The sequence below is a fragment of the Myripristis murdjan genome, chromosome 16 (genome assembly GCF_902150065.1).
Source record: "Myripristis murdjan chromosome 16, fMyrMur1.1, whole genome shotgun sequence".
NCBI lineage: Eukaryota > Metazoa > Chordata > Actinopteri > Holocentriformes > Holocentridae > Myripristis > Myripristis murdjan.
In genome coordinates this window covers 7640069-7662003 of record NC_043995.1, presented here as the reverse complement: position 1 = coordinate 7662003, position 21935 = coordinate 7640069, and the positions used below count along the sequence as shown (strand labels likewise).

General features: G+C 40.6%; 1 protein-coding gene across 1 annotated transcript in view; it reads right to left on the bottom strand.

Moving 5' to 3' along the window:
- LOC115373772 (exostosin-1a-like) overlaps positions 1-21935 on the bottom strand; it is a 55985-nt gene that overhangs the window by 9053 nt on the left and 24997 nt on the right. Inside the window, exons 2-5 of the mRNA XM_030072328.1 lie at positions 12424-12517; positions 6947-7054; positions 6613-6732; positions 1236-1368 (exon numbers count right to left, since the gene is read on the bottom strand). Coding sequence (XP_029928188.1) covers positions 1236-1368; positions 6613-6732; positions 6947-7054; positions 12424-12517 — 455 coding nt within the window. The remainder of the gene's footprint in view (positions 1-1235; positions 1369-6612; positions 6733-6946; positions 7055-12423; positions 12518-21935) is intronic.

Below are 21935 nucleotides of genomic sequence, written 5' to 3'. Positions count from 1 at the left end.
ATTTCATTTTCATCAGCCAAATTAGTGATTTTTAAGTATTTTTTCAAAGAAAAAAGGTAATTTAATTTAGCTCTCTACGAGTTAACAGTACATGATGGTGCTGTGTATTTATGCACTTTTCATTTTGCAGAATCAAACTGAATGGCTCTTAAGTTTGCCTGCATATCACTTAATGACTGAGGATGAATGTGCACCCTGACACCAGCTGAGTGTACTGAAGTGGCACTGACAGACGTCTGAATGTGTTTTTAAAGCCCTGAATATTATGATCAACCAGTTAACCATAAAAAAGGGAAGATTTCGTTAATAGCAAAATAAGACATGATTAGATAGCAACATCAAAATCCGTCCATACATAAAACTATCAGTTGTCCATCAGGCCAGTTTTGCTATGGTAGTGTCAGTTCTCTGCCACAGTTTCTGATGATAACTGCCAACTTGTTTGGCTGGTTTTTAAGCCAAAATGGAATTAGAGGACCAATTTCTGTCATGCACAAGTTAACACCTCTTTGAGAGCTGGGTGTCTCATGGTGTGTGCTTGTTTACTTCAAGCTGCGTGCTATTTGGTGTGAAACTGCTCAAGTCTAATTACGTCTGTTAAGGAAAAGGCACCAGTCAACAAAGTCCCTATGTCAATAACAAGCTCCATGTCTGGCCAATTAACCAAACACACATACAACATGGCAACGTGGCAGAACTAATTGGTGTACTTCTCTGTGACAATTTATGAATAAATACAGATGATCTGAATAACTCGTGGCAGTGTCAGAGTGATTCAGATGATAGATTTACAGGCGTGCAAGGGCTGCCACAGGCCAGCTGTGCTAATGTTGTGTCATGAATGAAAATCAGAGGTTATCAAACCTCACCACGTAGTCACGGTGTCTACAGGTATCAGAGTTCAATTTAACGCTTCTGAAGACTTTCTAAGGCAAGGTTTAATGAAATTTAACAGAGTTTTGCACAAGTCTTTTTGTTATTCAAATAAGCACTGCAGGTATTTAGAAAGGTATCTAGAAAATGCTAATGCTGAAATTAAGGCCTCATAAATGCAAATGTAAGACAATGTAATGACTCATAAGACCTAATATACTCTGTTATTGTGTCTCTCATGTGGTTCTTATTAGCAATCACTTCAGGTATGGAAAAAGTGTCCACCTATATGTGTGTTCATCTGTGTGTATACATTCTTCCAGATGTGTGTGCATATATAATGTGATTCATAATGCACTAACCCAGCTTGGCGTAGTAGAAGGGGAAGTCTCCCAGGTATGTGGAGTACTGAGGGAGTGTGAACAGGCCTCCCGGCAGACTATTCCACATGAGGCTGCTCCTTGAGGGGTGCTGAAGTACCCGGTCCTGGATGATCTGCATGGAGGAGAAGAGAGGAGAGGAGAGGAGAGGAGAAGAGAAGAGAAGAGAAGAGAAGAGAAGAGAAGAGAAGAGAAGAGAAGAGAAGAGAAGAGAAGAGAAGAGAAGAGAAGAGAAGAGAAGAAGCTTTATGTTCTGCCAGTAAAGCATCAAAACTATTGTTTTCTCTAAAGTCGTCCAAAAACTGATTGTGAACAGTAGGTACCAAACAATCTCAACACTCCTTGTTCCACTGTAACTCAAAGTGGAAAAAAGGATCACAGAGTCTAGGTGCTTTTGGGAAAGTGGAACCCATATTATGATATCCCATTGCACTGCATTTACTGCAATGGGATGACAGGATGTCAGATATAAGCAGTTTTGTTTTCCAAAAGCAGCTCTGCACCAAGATCCTCTGTCTGTTCACTTACAATTGAGCAAAATCTTTGTCAGAGCCACGGTGCTTTTCGGAAAACACAATACAGACAAAGATGCCCTGACATATCTCAAATTGAAAAATGAAACAATGAGAGCCAGTTTACATAAATACGTGTAGTGCAGGCTACGGATGACTGGCTTTAATAAAATTTGCGTTAAGCTGACAGGTCCTCAGTGTCTTCTCATATACACTGTACGTTAACTTCAAGGGCAGCAATTTCACTTCACTATTTTATTCACATCACTTCATGCTGTGAATTTTGGGCGGTGATTTATTTTATTATCTTGTTAGCTGTAAGCTTCCATAGCTGATGAATTTAAGAATACCAACAATCTCAACAAGCTGTTTTTGGTAAAGCATTAACATAAAAACCTTCTCTCCATTATTTGAGGACAGGAACCATTTCACTACTGACAGAGTCACAAGAATCTTGTGGAAAAATAAATGAAGAGGCCTATTCGTCATCCACTCATAAGGGTGAAACAATATATTGCGACACAATACTTCGCAATGCAAAAATATGGCAATGTGCATCATCAAATATCACAGTGTTACCCGCTGCCCATGGGAGAAAAATGTTGTAAAAAGTGTCAGAGTGTAATCTTTCAACAAATGGAGGTTAAAACAAGTTAGTTAAACAGCCTGACACAGATTGTAGCTGAAGTTTCAAAGGATTCAGTGGGTTCTAGCTGTAAGAAACACTGATCTATAACAAAAAATATTATACATCTATAATAAAACATTATAGATCAGTGCTTAGAAATGGGGGAAAAAAAGTAGCCAATTCAAATGCCTCACTTGATTTGGGAGCACAGGGCATCCAGCGCACAGGCAAACAGTGGAGAAAAAATAAAGAAAGACTACAAAAAGATAAAGTCTGGAGCACATGGAGATTGAGGAGTCTAAAGATACATTTGTTTAAAATGTTATGAAGACGAAAAGAAAACACTTTGCGTTGCACTGAATATGCCTCACGAACAAACAAAAAAATCTTTTCAATCATATTTTTTTTCATTAAAAATTTGCTCAAAATACCATGAGAATTTTGAATCAAATCAAAATGTGAATTCTTACAACCCTATCAATTCGGGAAAATAACCTCAGGATAGACCATGATGTGAAAAACATGCTAGATATGAAAGGCACCAGAGGCAAATGAGCAATTGTAGGAAAAGTGAAATGAAAGCAAACTAGAGACACTGGATACCCTGATCTATCAGGGAAAGAAACAAACTTACAAAAGCGGTCCGACTACAACAGCAGGACACTCAGACAGAGTGACTCAGTCGGCCACTGTGGAAGAGGACTTATCCAGCGTTATTTTCTCCTGTAGCATGGCCTGATAAGACCACCCACAGTTTTCCCTCTTTCTAGAACTGTCAGTGTAGGCGATGACAGACGGAACAGATTAAGCAATATCTCTTGAGGTTGAACTCAAAGGAAACCAGTAGCTTGTTGAGGGAATTTTCTCATGACCTATGCCTCAGTACACACCACGTAAACAGTGTCTATTCACTAGTTCCTGTGCTGGTTGTCTGGTAGCCTGTAAACATCTATCCTGTCCAAAAGGGTCTCTAAACCCAGTTAGGGTTTATGGGACCGTAAGACTGAATCTACCCAATATCCTAGAGAAAGAACCAGGATAGTTTTGTATCAAGGAGGATCTAGAGCTGAATGCACCTGGTTTCCAAGGACAGACTAACAACAGGGAACTGTGGCAATGAGTAATTCTGGCTGTGGTGTCAGAGGATATTGTTTGATGATCTTGCAACATCTAGCCACCCTTCGTCACTGCTGTATTACAGCAATAAGGTAGAATGTAGTAGCAGCATAACTTGTGCATGTGTACAAGCTGTGCTGCAGGCAGAATCACAAGCTTTATCACCCTGAAAATAACATTTCAATGTAAAGGGAGGGCCAGCAGACGAACAAGAGACACCAATATCCTTCTTAATGTAAAGAAGTCAGAAGACAAAATAGAATAAAAACTGCTTATCTGGAGATCCTCCATATCCGCCGCCCTTAAACCTGTAAGGACAGGTGGTCCTGCTGTGCTGGCATATTCAAAACCTGGTTTTATATTTTGCCAGTCAACTCAGTGGTGAATAAAGCGTCTCAGCAATGGCACTTCCTGACTGCAATGGTATGGAATTGGCTCATTATAGCAGATTTGGTTGACACATTTAACCTGCTGATGGGACCATGTCTGAAATGTGAGTGTACTACTGACAGGCTTCACAAAGAAATAGCAAGCAGCCAAGAATAAGCTTTAAAAAAAAAAAAAAAAAAAAAAAAGAGCACTGAAAACAATCAAATATCACAAAATAACTTTATTGTAACACTCTCAACTGCAAAAACTAACACTGAACCCTCAGAGACAAACACCGGGCTGAGGCTCTTCACTTCCCTCTCCTCCCAAACAAGGGAGGAGGGACTGACTGGATCTCTGGAAGCAGAATGAACTGTTGCTGATGATTTAAGGACTAATCAATTAGGCGATGCCACCATACTGATGAGCATCAGCCTACTTGAAAATGAGTAATCTAAACTGTTTCAGTTTTAATTGTGCTATTATCTCTTTTTCTAAGTTGTGCATTCTGCATAATTTAACTACTCTATTACAAGTCTGACTGAAAATAAACAGTAACATCAGAGCAGTTTTGCGAGAGCGTGGACTGAGTTGGTACTAGACGTTTCATAATTCTGCCCCAAACTTATACAGTAAGTAATAAAATATTTAAAATTCTCAAAGGGAGCACTAGCTATGAGTCAGCTACAGAGTAATGTCAGCCCTGAGCTTGGATTTCAGGAACTAAGGGAACACAGATCCTTGGGGTCGAGGGTACCTTCAGGTGCAACTTCACTGGGTCCACAGTGAAATATCTAGAATTCCCTGCTAAAGGTGACTTACAAATAGGGTAAAGTTGAAACCAAAACATTAGTCTTTAATCAGTCTTCTACTCCTCTTTCTCTTAGAGCAAGGTTAAGATATTGAGAGAGTAAACAGATCGAAGATCAGCTCCTTGGGGATGTAAGTTTATCCTGCTGAAAGCAAAACCCCAGCCCAGCCTTCCGGCGCCCAGACTTCCTCATCTCTGAGACCAGCCCGTGTAACATTATCTGGGGACAGCAACTAATAGTGCTAACTGTAGTCAGTAGAACTGAAAGTAATAATGCCTAAATGTACCCTGATTGAAAAACTGCACTTGTAATCCATCCCCCCAAATAACATTGGTTAGCTCATTTTATTTCCATAACAAATGATTGCTTAAATGGTCCAAACACCTATTCAGCTGCATTATATGATTATTAAACATTCCCCTTGGGGATCTATTGTCTCTCAAATTTGTATCTTGCCTTTGAATTATTAGTATTTGGAGTCATTTAGAATTCACTGGAGGCTTCTGACTGCAGTTCATAGTATAAATTTAAAAAGCTCTCTCTCACTCATGCCACACCAACCATGGCTTCACCAACAACCTCTTCCTTTTGAATTGCTTCCTTTGAAGGTGACCCACAAAGTGCAGAGATAACAACAGTAGCAAAATGTGAAGGGTTTTGAAAAGATATTCCATGTTTGAAGTCTGATTTGTTAAGGTTTGTTATGGCAGTGTGAAAAATGACCAAACATTTTAAACCCAAATGGTAATTTTGGGGATATTGGAGTTTCCTGGGCAATGGGAGAGCTTTTAGTCTGTGTTAATGGCCTTTTTATTATCTGGCTATGAATTAACATTCAACCACCAAAATTAAAACTAGCAACCAGCAAAATGCTGATACACACTAGTTTGGCTGTGGTTGGTAAGTTTATTTACCTGCCACTCTGGTAGCTAAGGAGCCATAATTTACAGATCCTATGCTATAATAAGAATAAATAAAATAGTTAAAGTGGCTAAATTCTGGGATTCCTCTATGCTCATTCATTTTCTTGGCACAAAATACAGTGAAGAATGCTGCCTGCCAAGGATTACAACCAATCTTACACATCCTCTCTTTCTCTGCCTCGCCCTCCTATCATTTTTTCTCCCTCTACATCCTTCCTGTCTCTCATCTTTGCCTGGGTGAAACTTTAGCCCAAGAGCAGTGTGATAGGTTGGTACTCCCCAAGCAGAAAACAGATAAATGGACTCTGACAGGAACAAACCACTGACATGATTGATAGCCAAGCCACAGCAATAAATACAATAAATAAAAAATGACGGCCTCAAAACATTGCAACAGTGTTTTACACTTCATATCTTCCCTCTCGGTTTTCAATCTTGTCCACAGTGGTTTCAATGTGGCTATCACTATCACAAGAACAGAGCCTGCACTTGTGCACTAGTCAGAACAAAATCAATAAGTATGACAAACGGATCTCAAATGTATACATTAACAAATGAATAGAATTATACCAAATATGCATCTTTACGCTCGTATGCATACTTGTTTAAATTTTTAATCGAGTATTGTATTTTAGTAAGTACATTAAGTCAGTATTTTATTTAAGTGTTGAAACTACAGCAGTAACAGCTCAAATATTGAAATCACAAGAGGCTGCAATGAGACAAAAAAAGATTCCAGATGGTATTGATATAAAGTACAGAAATGGTGACGTACACTTTATTTACATGCTGTAGAAAATCTAATTTTACTGCAATGAGGCCAATCTCAAGCATGTGCATCTAATTTTTCTCCATGCTGCTCTGGTGAAATTTACAAAGGGAATGACAGAGAAAGAAACCGTATACATGTATCACACTCCATACTATACCCACAAGAATCTAAAAAAAATTCAGTTTGACTTGTTTATTATTATGCATTGTGTCTGCTTTTGTGTGTACCTCCAGTGTGGTCAGCACTATCCTTTCCACAGAGTTGAAGTAGGCCTCCCAGAGGAACTGGGTCTGCTGTCTGAGAGACAGGATCTTATCCTGGTGGATGGAGCGAACCGTGGAGGGGATCTGGGACAGAGGTGGACATCAGTTAGCATATTTACCCCAGTTGTTCATCTTCACAAATCAAGATGGACTAGGTAGCCAGGCCAGATGAATTACAAAGGCCAGTTTTGCTTTAGTGTGGATGTCTTGTAGCAGAAATTGTCCAATATTACCATGGATGTGACAAATGAATGAACTCCTAATTAAATCCAACTATGGGCTTGCATGAGCTTCCTACCTGCAGTAGCAGCCGTTCATCCCCAATCACAGCGGCCGTATTCCAGTTGATGATCTCTGAGAAAGGTAGCTCCCAGCCATTACTCAGCATCACTGGTACACACGCTGCCTGTAAGAGCATCACAAATATACACACAAAGACAAAAGACACAAACACAGACGGACACACAAATACAAAAAGACATAAATGACGGTTGGTTAATTGAAGAGATAAAACATTTACCAATATCTGCTCACAGGAACTGGCGACACTAATGACAGCCGCCATCATTGTAATAATGCTAATTACAGACAGCGACGAGAAATAATTAAATGTATTAAATCAGCAGCGTGGAGCCCCTGGATAAGAGCACCATATGTTTGCTCGTACCTCTCCTGTGACCTTCATCTTCAAGCATTTATTAGAAGCAAAACCGGCAGACATCACTCATGCAGTACAATTTGTTTTTTACAATAAAAGGAAGACAGACTATAAAGAGAAAAATATGGCTGAATGGCTTATGCTAGCAAACCCATGCCATCCTTGTATAAGATCCTTTCTCAAGTAATCAAATCAGGCCATTCAACCAACAGGGGCAAGCCATCTTCTAACATATTTCCATTAACTGAAGAACCACTGCAGTGCTCTGATGACTTGGCTGAGAGGCTTCATAAAAATTATTTTTCTTTTTCATTATTTTCACCGGAGAGGAAAATGCACACTTGAACACTGAATCAGTGTGTCGGACAGATGAATCAAAATGAATCCAGGTGTTGGTGCATCAGTGCTCGTGTCTGTACACGTGCATGTGCTTGTGAAACCATGTAGCAATCTGTGTCCATGTTTATGCTTGAGACTTGTGGGCTTGTACGTGTGTGCGTGTGTGGTTTGTGTGTGTGTGCGTGTGTGTGTGTGTGCGTGCATGTGTGTTTGTGCACAGGCATCAAGCATCATAGCTGGCCATTGTCCTCTGTCATGATGTCCTGGCCCTAATCTGTTAAGCTGGGTACCATTCACTGATTGGCCTAGGCCACTACACAAATGCACACACACAAACACACACAAAGCCACATGCAAAAACACTCTCCTACATGATAGCCGTGGAGGTTTGGTCTAATCTCCTCTGTGTCATTAGCTAAGGCAGCAATCTGCTGAAACTCTGCCATGCCTTCACTGCCCATCTGCTCTCACAGAGCCATCAAGTCAACTAGAGGCTTCGAGAGCTCACTCTGCTGTTAGCTCACCGTCGTAAACACACACACAGGACACACTTGTGCTGACAGACACTAACAAAAGTGCTGTGAACTCCCCAAATTTCATCTATACAAATATATACCATCTAACCATGAATCCTGATGTGACAGCCTTCTGATCATCTGACACATGATCCTGCAGGTTTCTGATCTGCAACATCTGTCAACCCGTCCTTAGTGGACCAACCCAGTCCAACTCTTTGTTCAACCATTAGTCAGCTTCTGTTTGACTACAACTATCCCCTCCAACTAGTGCACAATGATGCAGCCTACAGCTTGATTTATGCTTCTGCATCAGTACGCCGCAGTGTCTTCACAGCGATACAGAGAGGGGGGTTCTCTTGGTAAATGTGGCTTGCAAAGGCAATCCCAAGAGCTGATGTGTGCACCTCAAAAATCACAACAACATAGCATAAGTAGGTTAGGGTAGGTACTCGGTTTTCAATTTTGTCTTTTTTTTTTTTTTTTTTTGTTAATGGTAGTCTGCTGTCTGCTGACTTTACTCGTCATTTTTTACAGTGGTGAAATGGCAGGCTGTGATTTTTTTTACAGTGCTGTTTTTTCTTTAGAGCCAGATCTATAGGCTGTTGACTTGCAGTGGGTAAACTCGCAACACATGTCAAGATTTTTCACTCCCGTTTGGAGTGAACATGGCCACAGTGGCATACAAAAAAAAGAGAGCGCTACACAAGTGAATGAGGTAAGAAAGTGACATGGAGAGCCAGTAGTATGAGAACTCACAGGAAGAGAGCCGCGTGGTTGAATGAAGTAGACAGTTAATTGTCTTAGCTAGTTTCTGGTGTGTGCTCTACATGGTGAGCCGCTGAGGTTCTTGATCATACGGTGATAACTGTGCACAAAACATTAAGCCTGAATAAGTCCGGTAGCTTCTGGGATTAGCTGCGGACCACTCGGGCTGAAGCTTTGAATATTCACTGTTGATTACCACTGAAGCTCCAGAGCCCAAAAAACGGTATTTGGAACAGCTCTAAATGAATGTTGTTTGCCTGCTGTCAAATCCAAACCCTGAGGCTGTGAGTGGACGCCCTGTCCAGGCCATGGTTCAGCCCCTACACACTGGACAGACCTCTGCATTTTGCCTTCACAGGCTCCATTTCGTCTCATCTCTTCTCACTTCTGACTCCTAAAAGGTGCAGTATCTTCTCATTCCAGTCAGAACAGAGTCACTCCAAACCGAAAACTGACCTTTAAAGAACAACTCCACACAAGAACTGGAGCTTTGAGTTGTAAACTGGTATTTTGTGCCATACAGTTTTGTTTTTTTTTTTTCAGCACCAATGTGCCAGTACCAGATTTATCTCACAAGGCTTGGCTAAGTTCATGGGTGGTTAACATGAGCAGCCAGTGTTCATTTGGAGCTGCAGCTGTGTTCAAGTCTGAAGACGTGTCATTTGGGTAAAAAAAAAAAAAAAAAAAAAAAAAAGCACCACCACCCACGCTCATCAGCACAAACACCCTTGCCTGTTCCTCTTCTTGCCAACCGGGCTATTTCCCAACCCCCACCTCCACTTTCCCACTCCTCATATCCACTGTCTTGCATTTTTTAAAAAACTTCTCTACACACAGCAGGCAGAGAGAAGTTCAAACTGGGTGCCAAATCAGTATTTAAGGACCTCATGCCGCTTTGGGAAATATTTAATGATTCCCCTCTCTACTCACTCTAAAAAATAATCTCTTCCATCTTTCTCATTAACATTATTCAGTTTCTTTTTCTTGAACTTGTGCTTACATTATCATTCTATGATTACACACACACACACACACACACACACACACACACACAAATGTATATATATACATATTTCTCTGCGTGTATAACAGCATGCACAATACACCTGAGGGCACATACTCACAACTGCCTACACACACTGTGAAGGCTAAAAGATATTGTGAGCACTGATGCTAGCTGACAGTGCCTAAATGCTGTTTAAATGAGTCACTGAGTGTGCTGCAAGTTGGGTGACAGCGTCTTGATAAACACCCCACAAATCCTACGGCAAAGTCCGGATCAGCTGATCTTTCCAATGTACATTGATTTTCATGATGTGTCTTTTAGCTATTTGTGCAGCTAGTGATGCTGTCTATACTTAAAACATCTTCAGGGGACCACATTATAAAAAAGGTTCTTTCTTGATGCTTCAATGCATAATTCCTTTGGGTTTCCAACCTCATCACTTGTCCTGAGCAAACACTGACTCAAGGTAGGGACTGATTACAAGTCCAAGGGCAGTAAGCTTTTCCAATTTAGAAATGATGATCTAAGATTACTGGTGAGCCCCAATGATCTATAATAAAAACAGAGCTTATTACAAATCAGTGGTCAAATCCCACAATCATATAAATATGACCAACAGTTTTCGGCAACTGATGAGCAAAGTGGGGAACAAAACAAAGACAAAACCACGCAGTTCCCATGGCTTTTAAGCACACACAGAACTACACATGAGCAAAATGGGCAGTTTATGACCAAAACAAAGTGTCGCATCATCTGGACTCGCCACAGTGTGCGCCGCTGCACGATACACCACTGACCTCATCATTATCCTGGAAATTTATAAGCCCTCCTCATCTGGTGTGGAGTGTCACTAAACATCCACACCTCAAGTCATCGCAAATACAGGCAGGAGAGGAGAAGAGATGAGAGAAGATGACCACACAATATGATTGAAGAGGTTTGGAGAGGTAATAGAGATGACAAGAAAAGAAGAAAGGGAGGAGGGTGGACAAACATGAAACGAGGGGCAAAACTGAAGGAAACGGGAAAAGGAGAATAGGGGGATGGAGATGACGGGAAGAAGAGGGTGACAACAAGAAAGAAAAGATGGCAGAGGCAGCAGAGAAGACGCTGAGTCAGAGGCAGCTGTATTGACACTGGCTGCACAATTACAAAATGACTGGCGGGGGCTGAAAGAGATACTCTGATTAACTCAGTACATCACTTTTTCCATTCCCCAACACTGATTAATGGCCCTTTGTTTGGTCACCACAGCCTTCGGGTTTGAAACACAACATGATTTTCTTGAAATATCTTTGCTCGAGTTGTGTTCATCTGCCCCCCTCAGGTTCCAAAACCCATTTTATGTTTAAGAAATGGAGGCTTTGAGCTATGAAGACAAATGAAAGTATATTTTCAACACCATCTGGGGTTATATTTAGTCCAAATCCTCTACCCATAAAAAAAGTCTGACACTGAATCAGCATTCATACACACTGACATTATTTAGTTAGATACTTAAGCTGCAAAAACACTGCTATAATTCTGTGCTATTTCCAGCCAAAAAAGCTTGTAGTGCTACATCTAATAACAAAAATACCAGAATTTTTGGTGTTTTGCTCAAGATGAAAGATTGCAGAGAGAGGTGGATGGTTTCAAACCAGCCTGTGAAAATTCAAGGATTCAAGGATTCATGGATTTTTATTGTCATTTATAGGCATGCTGTTCACATGAAAAGGTAAAATCATCCTTGCACGTGAGAAATCACTGTTTGGCGGGGTTGCACCAACAAGGATTAAACCTAAACTTGGATTAAGTTCTCAATCCTACCACACCAAACTTTAAACCTAGTTTAAAAATAACCAGGGTTAAGTTTAAACCTTCCATTTTAATGTGGCTTTTATTGACCAGTAAGGTTTTATATGTAATCCTGCCTCTAAAGTGGTTTTAAAGGTATCAGATTGGATGGGGCAAAGTGAAAGAGTTCCTCTTGTGACAATAAGGAGCACACTCACAGAGTTGTTTTTTTTTTAAAAAACAAACTCTTAGACATTGCTACTTCCTTGAGGTGACATTTATGGTGAGTTGGCCAGTGCAGAGAAGCGGGCAGAACAGTTGCAAAAAAATGGTTTTCAAAAACTGATACCAATAATAATGCACTACGGCGTTAAAACAGAAGCTAGTGAGTTTTCATCGACAACTTATTTTGTTCTCTGTCCCTCCTCTCCCTGAAAATGGTGTATGCTTTTTTTAAGTCACATAATTCAATATGTCTTATAAATGTAAAGAAATTAATCACAGATTATGCTGTCGATCAAGGGTTTGTAAATCTGGATTGAAATTAAGTGGCACAACGCATCTTAAATTATTTTTAAATGCAGTTTTATCCATTTTAAACCTAGATTTACTAAACTTTGATTACCCCTAATCCTACATTACTTTAATCCTTACTGGTGCAATCCAGGGTCAGTGTATATCTGTGTGAATGTGAGCACATGCATGTTGCTGACCTGCAATGCCTCCAAGAAGCGGAAGGAACCGAGTCGTCGTCCTCGTGGTACCAGACAGAATGTGGAGTTGTAGAGCATCTCTCTGTAGTCATACCTGCAGGGCAACAATAGGGGAAAGGACAGGCCATTAGAAACAAAATCAGACTGTCCATGACATTCCTCACCCAAGTTACTGCAGCGTGGAGATGCACATCAAACATCCACATCATCAGTGCAAGTGTGAAGAGATTCCATTTACCTTAAAGGGACTATACTGTAATCTCTACAAGAGGACATAAAAAATAACAAGAAATGATGAAACTGGGAATTGGCAGAGAGAGTAATCAAAAGACAGTCATGCCTGAAATTTCTTGTAAAGTAATTCAACAACATACAAACAATCAATAACACAAACAAACACGAGGAGTCAATAAATACTCAGCAACATAATTTGCCATCAATCAATAAAACAGAGAGCGTTGTTTTTCAAAGCACCGACGTAACTATAGCACTAGACATGCTCCAATTCACATGTGAATACTCAAATATGCTTAGCTTGACTTAAAGCACGCAAATGCAAAGCTTATTCAAAACGGCCTTGGTGTAGCAGCTGCTAAAACTGAAAAGTTACAGCACTTTTTTGGGCCACGGCCTGCCTGGAAAGCACAACTGCTTCCAGGGAAAGTCACATTCTTTGATCTAGCCCCCCCCCCTAACACCACCACCACCACCTCCCCATCCACCCAGCTTTAAACCCTTTGCCCTCACCTGCACATCTCACCATCTCTCCTTTCTCCCTCCTCTCCCTCCTGCCATCCTTCTCCACCACCATCCTCCAATCTAAGCCTCAGTCAGCACTTGCTTGGATTAAGGAGCTGCTTGGAATTCCTTCGGTGTCAATATTATATGTGTGCAAGAGGGTGAGTGTGCAAGAATGTGTGCAAGTGTGCATAGCCTGATCATGCAGGAGGCTGGATTTGTAAGTCACAGAGTCATAAGCATGTATATTTTATTTACAAGTATGAATTACAAACAAACATGCACTTACATTTGTGCTTGCATGCAACAGAATGTGTGAGTGCGTTCACATAAGAATGCAAATGTGAATGTAAAGGTGGGTGAGAATATATGTGTAGACACATCATGTGTGCCTGGGGCGAATATCCTCTATGTGTGTGTGTGTGTGTGTGTGTATGCATTATAAGCCTGAGACTGCTCTTCTGTCTGTCTTATGGTACTGTAATCCTGTGGAACTTCAGTGCTGAGGCACATTCCTCTATCCTCGGAGCCCTGAGGCCTAACCTGATCCACCTCACCTATACAGGTCACCGCACAGCCAAGACAAATATCAACTTCATGTCATGCAAGTGGAATAATGGGAACACACAACCACATGTATGCACGCCTGAGCAGCAATATATTAACAAGCATAATATTCTGCCTCACGGCGCTTTGTGTGCATCAATTTCAATTGTGCTGCCATAAGCTTTTTGTTCATAATTAATACGATTTGTTGACAAAAAAATATCAGGGAAAAAAAGAAAATTAATTTTGTAGTGTGGTGTCTGGGTAGTGAGTTATTTTGGGGTGTTAGAGCACCAGAAAGACAGTACATTTTGATTTCAACATTGGCAGGAGGGCTACAGCCTCATGAAAAGCAAGCTGCTAAAAATCAGTGTTACCCAACACAAGTCTTTATACAACCATGCAAAACATAAATGAAATGTGGCGGAAGAAGCCCTTCATTTATTTATTCAGCATATTTCAAAAGATAGGCAATAATTCTTTGCATTTAAGTCACTACGGTATTAACCTCTTTATCGCGTGGCCTATTTCATAGAAAATGTGAATTCATTTGAAGAATCCCTGCTAGACTGTCTGGTGGTTAAGGTATGCAAATTGTTGTGCCGCTGAGCACAGTGAGCAGTAGGCAGAGTGGATACAGATAATTCCCAGGTCATAGATTGCAAAGGCACGGATCTGCAGCAGCTTAAAGGCATAAATCAATTTGGAGCTCTCGCACAAGTCAAAATAGATATAGCAAATGCTACAAAATGCTAAAAGCATTAGTGAATCTATAGCGATAGACCAACAGGCTTAATCCTTAATCTAAAACCAAAGCTATAATAACCAATATCTGAACTCTGTCTATACCTCGTATTTCCATGTTGCTAAATGTACTGCACCTATGCATCTCTTCATTCAGAGAGGACAGCAAGATGCTAAGCTAGCTGGAGTTGTCCATGGCTTTTAAATTTATCATTATTACAAATCATGCGTAAGACTAAAAAAACACATACTGGGAACAAGTGTATGAACAAATACATATGCTATATTATTTACATTTCTACTTTAACAGTGATGTTTTATTATTAGATTGATGTAGCACAGTATTGAGTTTATCGTAAAACATTAAAATTCACAATGTTGTGTCAGGTTTGGCTATGATAATGTAACAGGTCGTATCTGGACATTCTCACCTAAGACTACAAGTCACCACAGTATTTTAAGGATGATTAATGGCAACACTAAGGTCATAAGGTGACCAGCTAAGCTTGATAGCATGTATTGTTTTGCACAATAATGTTAACTTAAGAGGTCCATTATCAGCAAAGAGTTGGATTAAAGCTGTCCCTAATGGTATTGGAGTACTGTGAGCTCAAAGGCTTATAGTGGTGGCCTTACCAATGTTATCCATTTTCTCATAACCACATTTATATTATGAAATCTTGATGTGATTGATGTGTATAACTCCATCACGGATATGATAGGCTATCATTAAGCACAACAACCAAATAATCCAGCCAGAGGCATGTAATAACTCTGACCGTTTGCAGGCCCATAAAAACCAAAAGTATAGGTCCATATCTGGGCCTGGCTGGGTGTAAATGTCCCATCCATTACATGTCCTGTCAGTGGAAACTGAGAAAAGACCAGATGTTCCTCTCCCTGCATACCTCCGCACTTCCCTACTTATCCAGATGGCTGCCTGTGGGGAGGAGCAGTCTCACAGTGGGCCCCTGCTTGTGACAAGTTCGGGATGAGCGTTCCAAAAACTTCTTCGGTGTGAGGTAACTCCTGCCTTGATGTGTATTTTTGATGACATCTTCACCAAATGTTAAAACACCCGCTTGCAGTTGTGCAGCAGATTGATCTCGTGGTTGGAACATAGGATAGATGGCCACGATCAATAACTCATGGCCTGTGTCTTCCCAAAACCTCAGCAATAAACTCTACATGATGGTGGATTGGGGGTGGGGGTGGGGCCTTGGACTATCCCGTGTTTTCAGTGCTCCAACATCCAGATGGCTGCTGCTGAGTGGAGCAGTGAATAGCTGAACATCAAACTAATGGCACAAGAAGATTAGTTTTAAGTCTCCTGGTGTGGTTCTTGGCCTAAAACACTATAATGAGGCTGACAGTGAAAACTCCTGTCAATGAGTGGACATCAGCCCACCAAGGATAGAGTTAAAGTTAACTCACTGCAGCAAAACTTGGGAGTTTTGACAAGGTTATGTATCGACTTAAACTGAACTCTTGTAAAGGTTGTTTAACACAAATACCAATGTCTGAAAGTGAGATCTTTTCAGGCTCTATGGATTGCCGGCCCTAATGGCATCTTTGACTGTAAAAAAAAAAAAAGAAAAAAAAAATCACAAAAATATATGTTTGGGTTCAATGGTATTGTTAGCGCACAAAATAACACAAGACAAACCAGAGGCCAGGGCTGGAAAAAAAGGCACAATACAGCATGTGTTGTTAAATGCATGTTTGTATGCAGAGACAGCCCAGCACGCATGACAACAGCTCCCATCTCTGGTTCTTTCTGGTTGAAAAATTTCCATTTGATTTCACGAGGCAGAGGGACAGACTGAATTATTCCCAATTCTAAAGCAGGCTGTACGCTTTTAATTTAATGAAGGGAAACAGTGTTTCAAGAGAATATAAAGATTCAGCTGACGCATTTATGAACAGCTGCCTGAAAACATAAGCTTCAATTATGAGACGAGTAAGTATTATTTTCAAGCTACACATTACAAACAGGGTAATAATAAGAGGGAATAAAAGCTCCTCCAGGCAAATAATAAGTGCAGTCATAGACATCCTCACGGCTTCTCCTTCTCAGTGAGTTCAGACTGTTGTTTCAAAACAGTCTAGTTGGGCTGTGGTGATAATCTGTGTCAGTCAGCACAGTCTGTATAATTCACCTACAGAGAATTGGCTGGCTTAATGAGCATATATCAAAGCTGCAGGAACCGTCTGGAGAAATATCTATCTAATATCTGGTTTCATACTGCCTTTTTGTACTTGGATGCATTTTAGCCTCATTATTGTAGAGGTCAATCAATAAACTGGGATCACGTACATAGTCTAGCCTTATTGCGCAAAGTAAAAATCATGAAGACTCAATTCCAGTGCTGTTAGCAGAATAAGCAGCTGTTTCTCCCAGGGATCAGGTGAGATAGAGACAGAAATACTGACACATTCACCTGGAATTTAGCCCCATCTGCCTGTCAATCAGAGTAGGGTGGGTGATCTATCGGTATCGTGACATGGAAACTAGTGTGTCTTATACACACTTATAATAAGTGTTGCCTTATGCTGGGTTTAAAGGCTGCACTGCAGTAACGACATGCAGTTGTTTTCTTATTTGCCTCTGCTTGGTCATATCCACACTACTAATGATTGTGGAAATATCTAATGAAAGCACCAACAGTCATCCTTACAATAGCGTTACAATATCAACAAAGAGGTATTTGGTCCAAGATAATGTGAGAATTGATTTTGTCTATCATACTGTCGAGCCTAATTCAGAGCAACCACACTGTTCCTGGTTATCCAGTCACTCTCAGGAACAACCATTATTCAGAAATGGGAGTTCTTTCATTTGCCAACTATATAAACCTATAGGCCTAGAGTTATCATCTAAATAGCTGAATGAAAAACATATTTGTGTTGCCATTCAACAAAGGTTTTGTCAAGGTGCAATGAAAAAGGTTAAGTATCTCTGTGGCTGACTATGAATTGAATCATTATTTAAAAACAACAACAACAACAACAAACGCATGGAAACAAAGTAATAGGCTAGACATGGTAAAAAGGAAAAGAAATGCGAGGCAAATAAATGTGAGCTGTGCAGGTGAGTCCCAAAAATCCCAGCAAGACCAACTGTCCACAGGATTAAGGTGTTTGCTCGGAAATGTTTCTGAATCGTGCTGCTTGAGCTAATCTTTGCATTAGCTCCTTTTATCCACTCCACACTATGTGCAGTGTGCAAAGCTAAGGCTGAATTAACTAAGTCCATGATTTATTCATGGCTTCAAGGAACAAGCTCACCCCCAAAATGAAAATTCAGTCATAATTTACTCACCCCATGTCAGGATGCCTCGCAAGTCCAATATTTACCTCATTATCTCCTATAGTTTCCTGACTGACAATTCTGGAATGGGGCAATAGTTACGTGCCTGGTCGTATGCGCATCCTTACAGTGGCAAGCAAAGTCTTCTACCAGAGTGCAATAGGGTGCAAGCACAACCAAAGCATTGTGAGTGAGGAAAATATAGCAAATAATGAGGTAAATATTCGACTTTTGGAGCCACAGTGCAATTGTTTTGGCGACAGAATACTTGGATTATTCAGCAGGAGCTGAGTGGAGAATTTGATGGACATATTATGCTTTTTTTGAGCTGTGAAAAGATCTGCTTGTTAACTTCAATAGTCTGGGAGAGCACTGAGATAAACTACCAGGGCTAATTTGTGTGTTTGACGGTACTCCAAGCTTCAATGGAGTTTCAGCTACAAGGAGGTGAGTAGATTATGTCGCAGTTTTCATTCTGGCATGAACTATTCCTTTCAGCAACTTACAGGCAGAGAAATAGACTGGTGTATCTTAAGTGTATCCATGCATTACTTCAATATCACAATTCAGATCAATAATGAAACAGTCTATTCCTGGTTTATGACTCAAGATTTTCTAGGTCTCTACATGGAAAAAATAAAGTGAGGGGGAAAGCACATTGGTATAGTGACACTAAAGTGGCAAACCATCACTTTTGATTTTCATGCATTGGGGGATTTACTATTAGGCACTTGGAATACTATTTCACACATGGATAAAATTTCATTTGGTGCTTTCTTTTAGGCAACAATAACTGATTAATACTGTGGGAAAGTAATAATGTGGGTGTTTCACAGAGAAAAGAGAAAACAGAAAGAATGACAGGAAGTGAGCTGGGTCAATAAAAAGATCAACCTAGTCTCCTAGCAACGAGGATGGATGCTGTAGAAAGGAAATGCAGGGCTCACTCTGTCAAGTGCCTGAGGAGAGTCTGAAGAACAGCCAGTATGTTTGTCTAAAATATTCTGAATAAGGGACCACACACATTTACAACATTACAGCTCACAGAGAGGGGGCTACAATCAAAGGAGGCTTCAGCTCCACTATGAGAAGGTGGGGTGTTCATGTGGGATCCTCCGAATTCTTTGTCATGTCCATTTGCCATCCTGGGACAACGCATGCCCCACAATGCAATTAGTGGGAAAGAGGGGGATTGCATTATTCATGTGAGGCAACATGTTTTAAATATGTTGTAATCTGAGTTCTGTACACATAATCTGACAGATCATTATGTATTATGGTATTTCTGAAGCCTTCATCTGAAACAACAGCAACATTGAAAATGTGGCTTTAATTAAAGAGATGATGGTGTGGTGGACTGGAAATTGGATCTCTACTGATAACGGGACAGGATGGCACAGCCAACTTTGGCTCATATACAGTACACCAATGGCCTGCTGTATCTGAAGTAGTCTTCAGTGTACCTTCAGTGTTTGAATTATATCTTAATCAGTAAAGTGGAAAAAGTGAGTGAACATTTTGGATCGAAAGATCATGTAAGATAAGCCACACAGCTTTGACTCAAACTTCTATAAATAAAAAAAATGTGTGGTTGTAATGCCTGACTCACATTTTTTTCTGATCTCTTAGTTCTGCCTTCCCTCTTCATCTTTTTTTCTCTTAACTCAAAACATTTAGAAAACATCCCATGTCCCAAGCTCCCTCTAACCCCCTTTCACATGCACTCCAGCATGAACAGAGGGCTTGAACATGTGTATCTATCTATGTATCTATATCTATCTATCCAGATATATATATATATATATATATATATATATATATATATATATATATATATATATATACACATATATCAGAATGATTTGTCTCCATCTTTTCTGAAATCTTAGAACAAACAGAAGGGGGATTCTGACTAAGGCCATGAGATAAGATCAAATACAGTAAATGTAAGGCAAATTTACTGAAACATTCAATCTTTGCAGTGACTTAACTCGAATCCCAAGCAAGCTGTTCAATTACGAGTTTCTCAATATAATCTTCACTAAGATTATCTTGTTTCATCGAAGATGACTTTATGAAAATCAGGCCCAGATTCTCAGGCCCAGATTCTCAGAGTGTTACTGGTGAGAAAAGGACAACTAAATGGAGCGCACAGGTATGGACAGAGCAATGCTAATAAATCATCAAATATGAACTTGGCACTAAGGTCCCTCTGGGAAGCTTGCCCTTGGCCTAATTCAGTGCACATACCTTAATCTCTAACCTTAACTAAGGGAGTGGGGGTCAGGGTGGAGTGAGTATTAACTAGGCCTAAGCCAACAACCTAATAATTGTAATTGGATCCGTATCCGGAAGCCCAGCCTGAGCAGTTATACTGGGGTTGGCCTGTGCTGGACTGGACTGCCTTCCCCTTGTGGTATCGGGGAAAAAAATAGGTGCCTGTGTCTATTCTGTGTTAGTAGGGAGTAAACAAAACAGTAGCTTGTTTTCTGATTGTTCTGTACTGGCATTAATTTCATCTGACACTAATAAATATAAACAGGCATCCCTAAAGATATGCCTTCCCTTGAGTTTCCACATCTATCAACAGAGTTTGTGCATCTGTGGTACTTTATGCCAGAAAGTTGCCTGTGAGGCAGTGCTTCCTAACCCAAACCATAACCGTAGCCTGGGATATCGTGCTGCCTTACAGAGAACATTCAGGGCAAAAACAGAGACAGGGTGTTTGTGCATTCAATTTAAAGTTGGTCCAAAGAAATATTTCATCAAAGGCTTAGCAGCACATTTGCTTGTCAATTTGCCTGTTTATATTTTGTTCAACTGATTTATTAATTGATTTAGCCTATTTTATAGGCTAAATCAATTACTATTATCCTTTTTTGCGGCTTCTTTCCTGATCATTTGTACTGGGTCCATACAAGTCAGCCAGAAGGACAATAGAAAAAACAACACATCTGCTCTAACTATCTGGCTCAGCTCTAGAATTAACAATGACAAAAACTCTGGGACAAGGGTGCAAAAATACAGGATAACAAAGTGCAAGCATTTGATGATTCGATTTTTTCCCCCAAAGATGCATGGCCTGAATTCCCGAGAATGCACTTACGACAGTGCACAGCATGGCAATCACCACATTTAGTCACAGGGAGTATCCTCAATAACACATAGCTCCACATAAATAGGCTCCACTTCAGTGTGAGAAACCAAGGCAGCTTCAGTATTGTCCAAGTCTCTCTCCCCTCTTCCATCCTGTAGTGACTTCATATCTTATTTTCTGCTTCCCCTTTGCTGTCAGAGCTGAGCCGAGTTGATGGGCTGTTGGCTGTTGCCAGGACTGTGAGTTCAAGCCAAAGGAATTTCAACCTCAAAGGCACTGAGTGAAAGTGAGTGTCATCAGATGAGAAAGGGAAAGAAAGGAAAAAAACAGCAGTTGACAACCACACACTGTAACCGAGCCATACACAACCAAAACCGGCAACACGGCGCAAACACACACGGCCGCACAAAGCCACATCTTGATCTCAACACGCATCAGAGCGCCTTCGACAGTACCAGACACTGTGAGGCCCTTCAAGACCCAGCTGCTTTGCTTCCCATGAGAGGGCTGCACACCGGGAGGTACCAGGAGGAGACGTGTATTTCCATAACTCACGCAGACAGGCCCGGAAAGGGAAGACCCACTTGGTTTACTTACACACATACACAACAGCTTGGGATAAAATCCCCAATACACCCCATTTGGCAGAATTATATCAGTCTTGATCATGCAGAGACATACACACTCTCATACATATACAAACACCCTCTGGAAGGCCCGAAAGGTGTGTAGGGCCTGCACACAACCATGCATACATCATCTTAATAGGCTTGTATATGTCTGTTTTGAACACACTGAGCCTTTTACATACTAAGCAATTAAACGCACTGCTGGTAAAGTGGGGTTAATGAGCACCCCCGGACTACTTGCACACACATGCATGCACGTACAAACATACACACTCATATTACATGGGGCTAATTAGCCATCAACATATATATTACATAGCAGACCTGCCTCTGGTGCAGGGAGAGTGCACTCGACTGCTGTAAGGGAGCGATCCCTAAGGAATGTGGAAACATTAGACATTAGCAGTGGTTTTATTGAGCTTGTAGGAATCTGGCACACTGAGCCTGC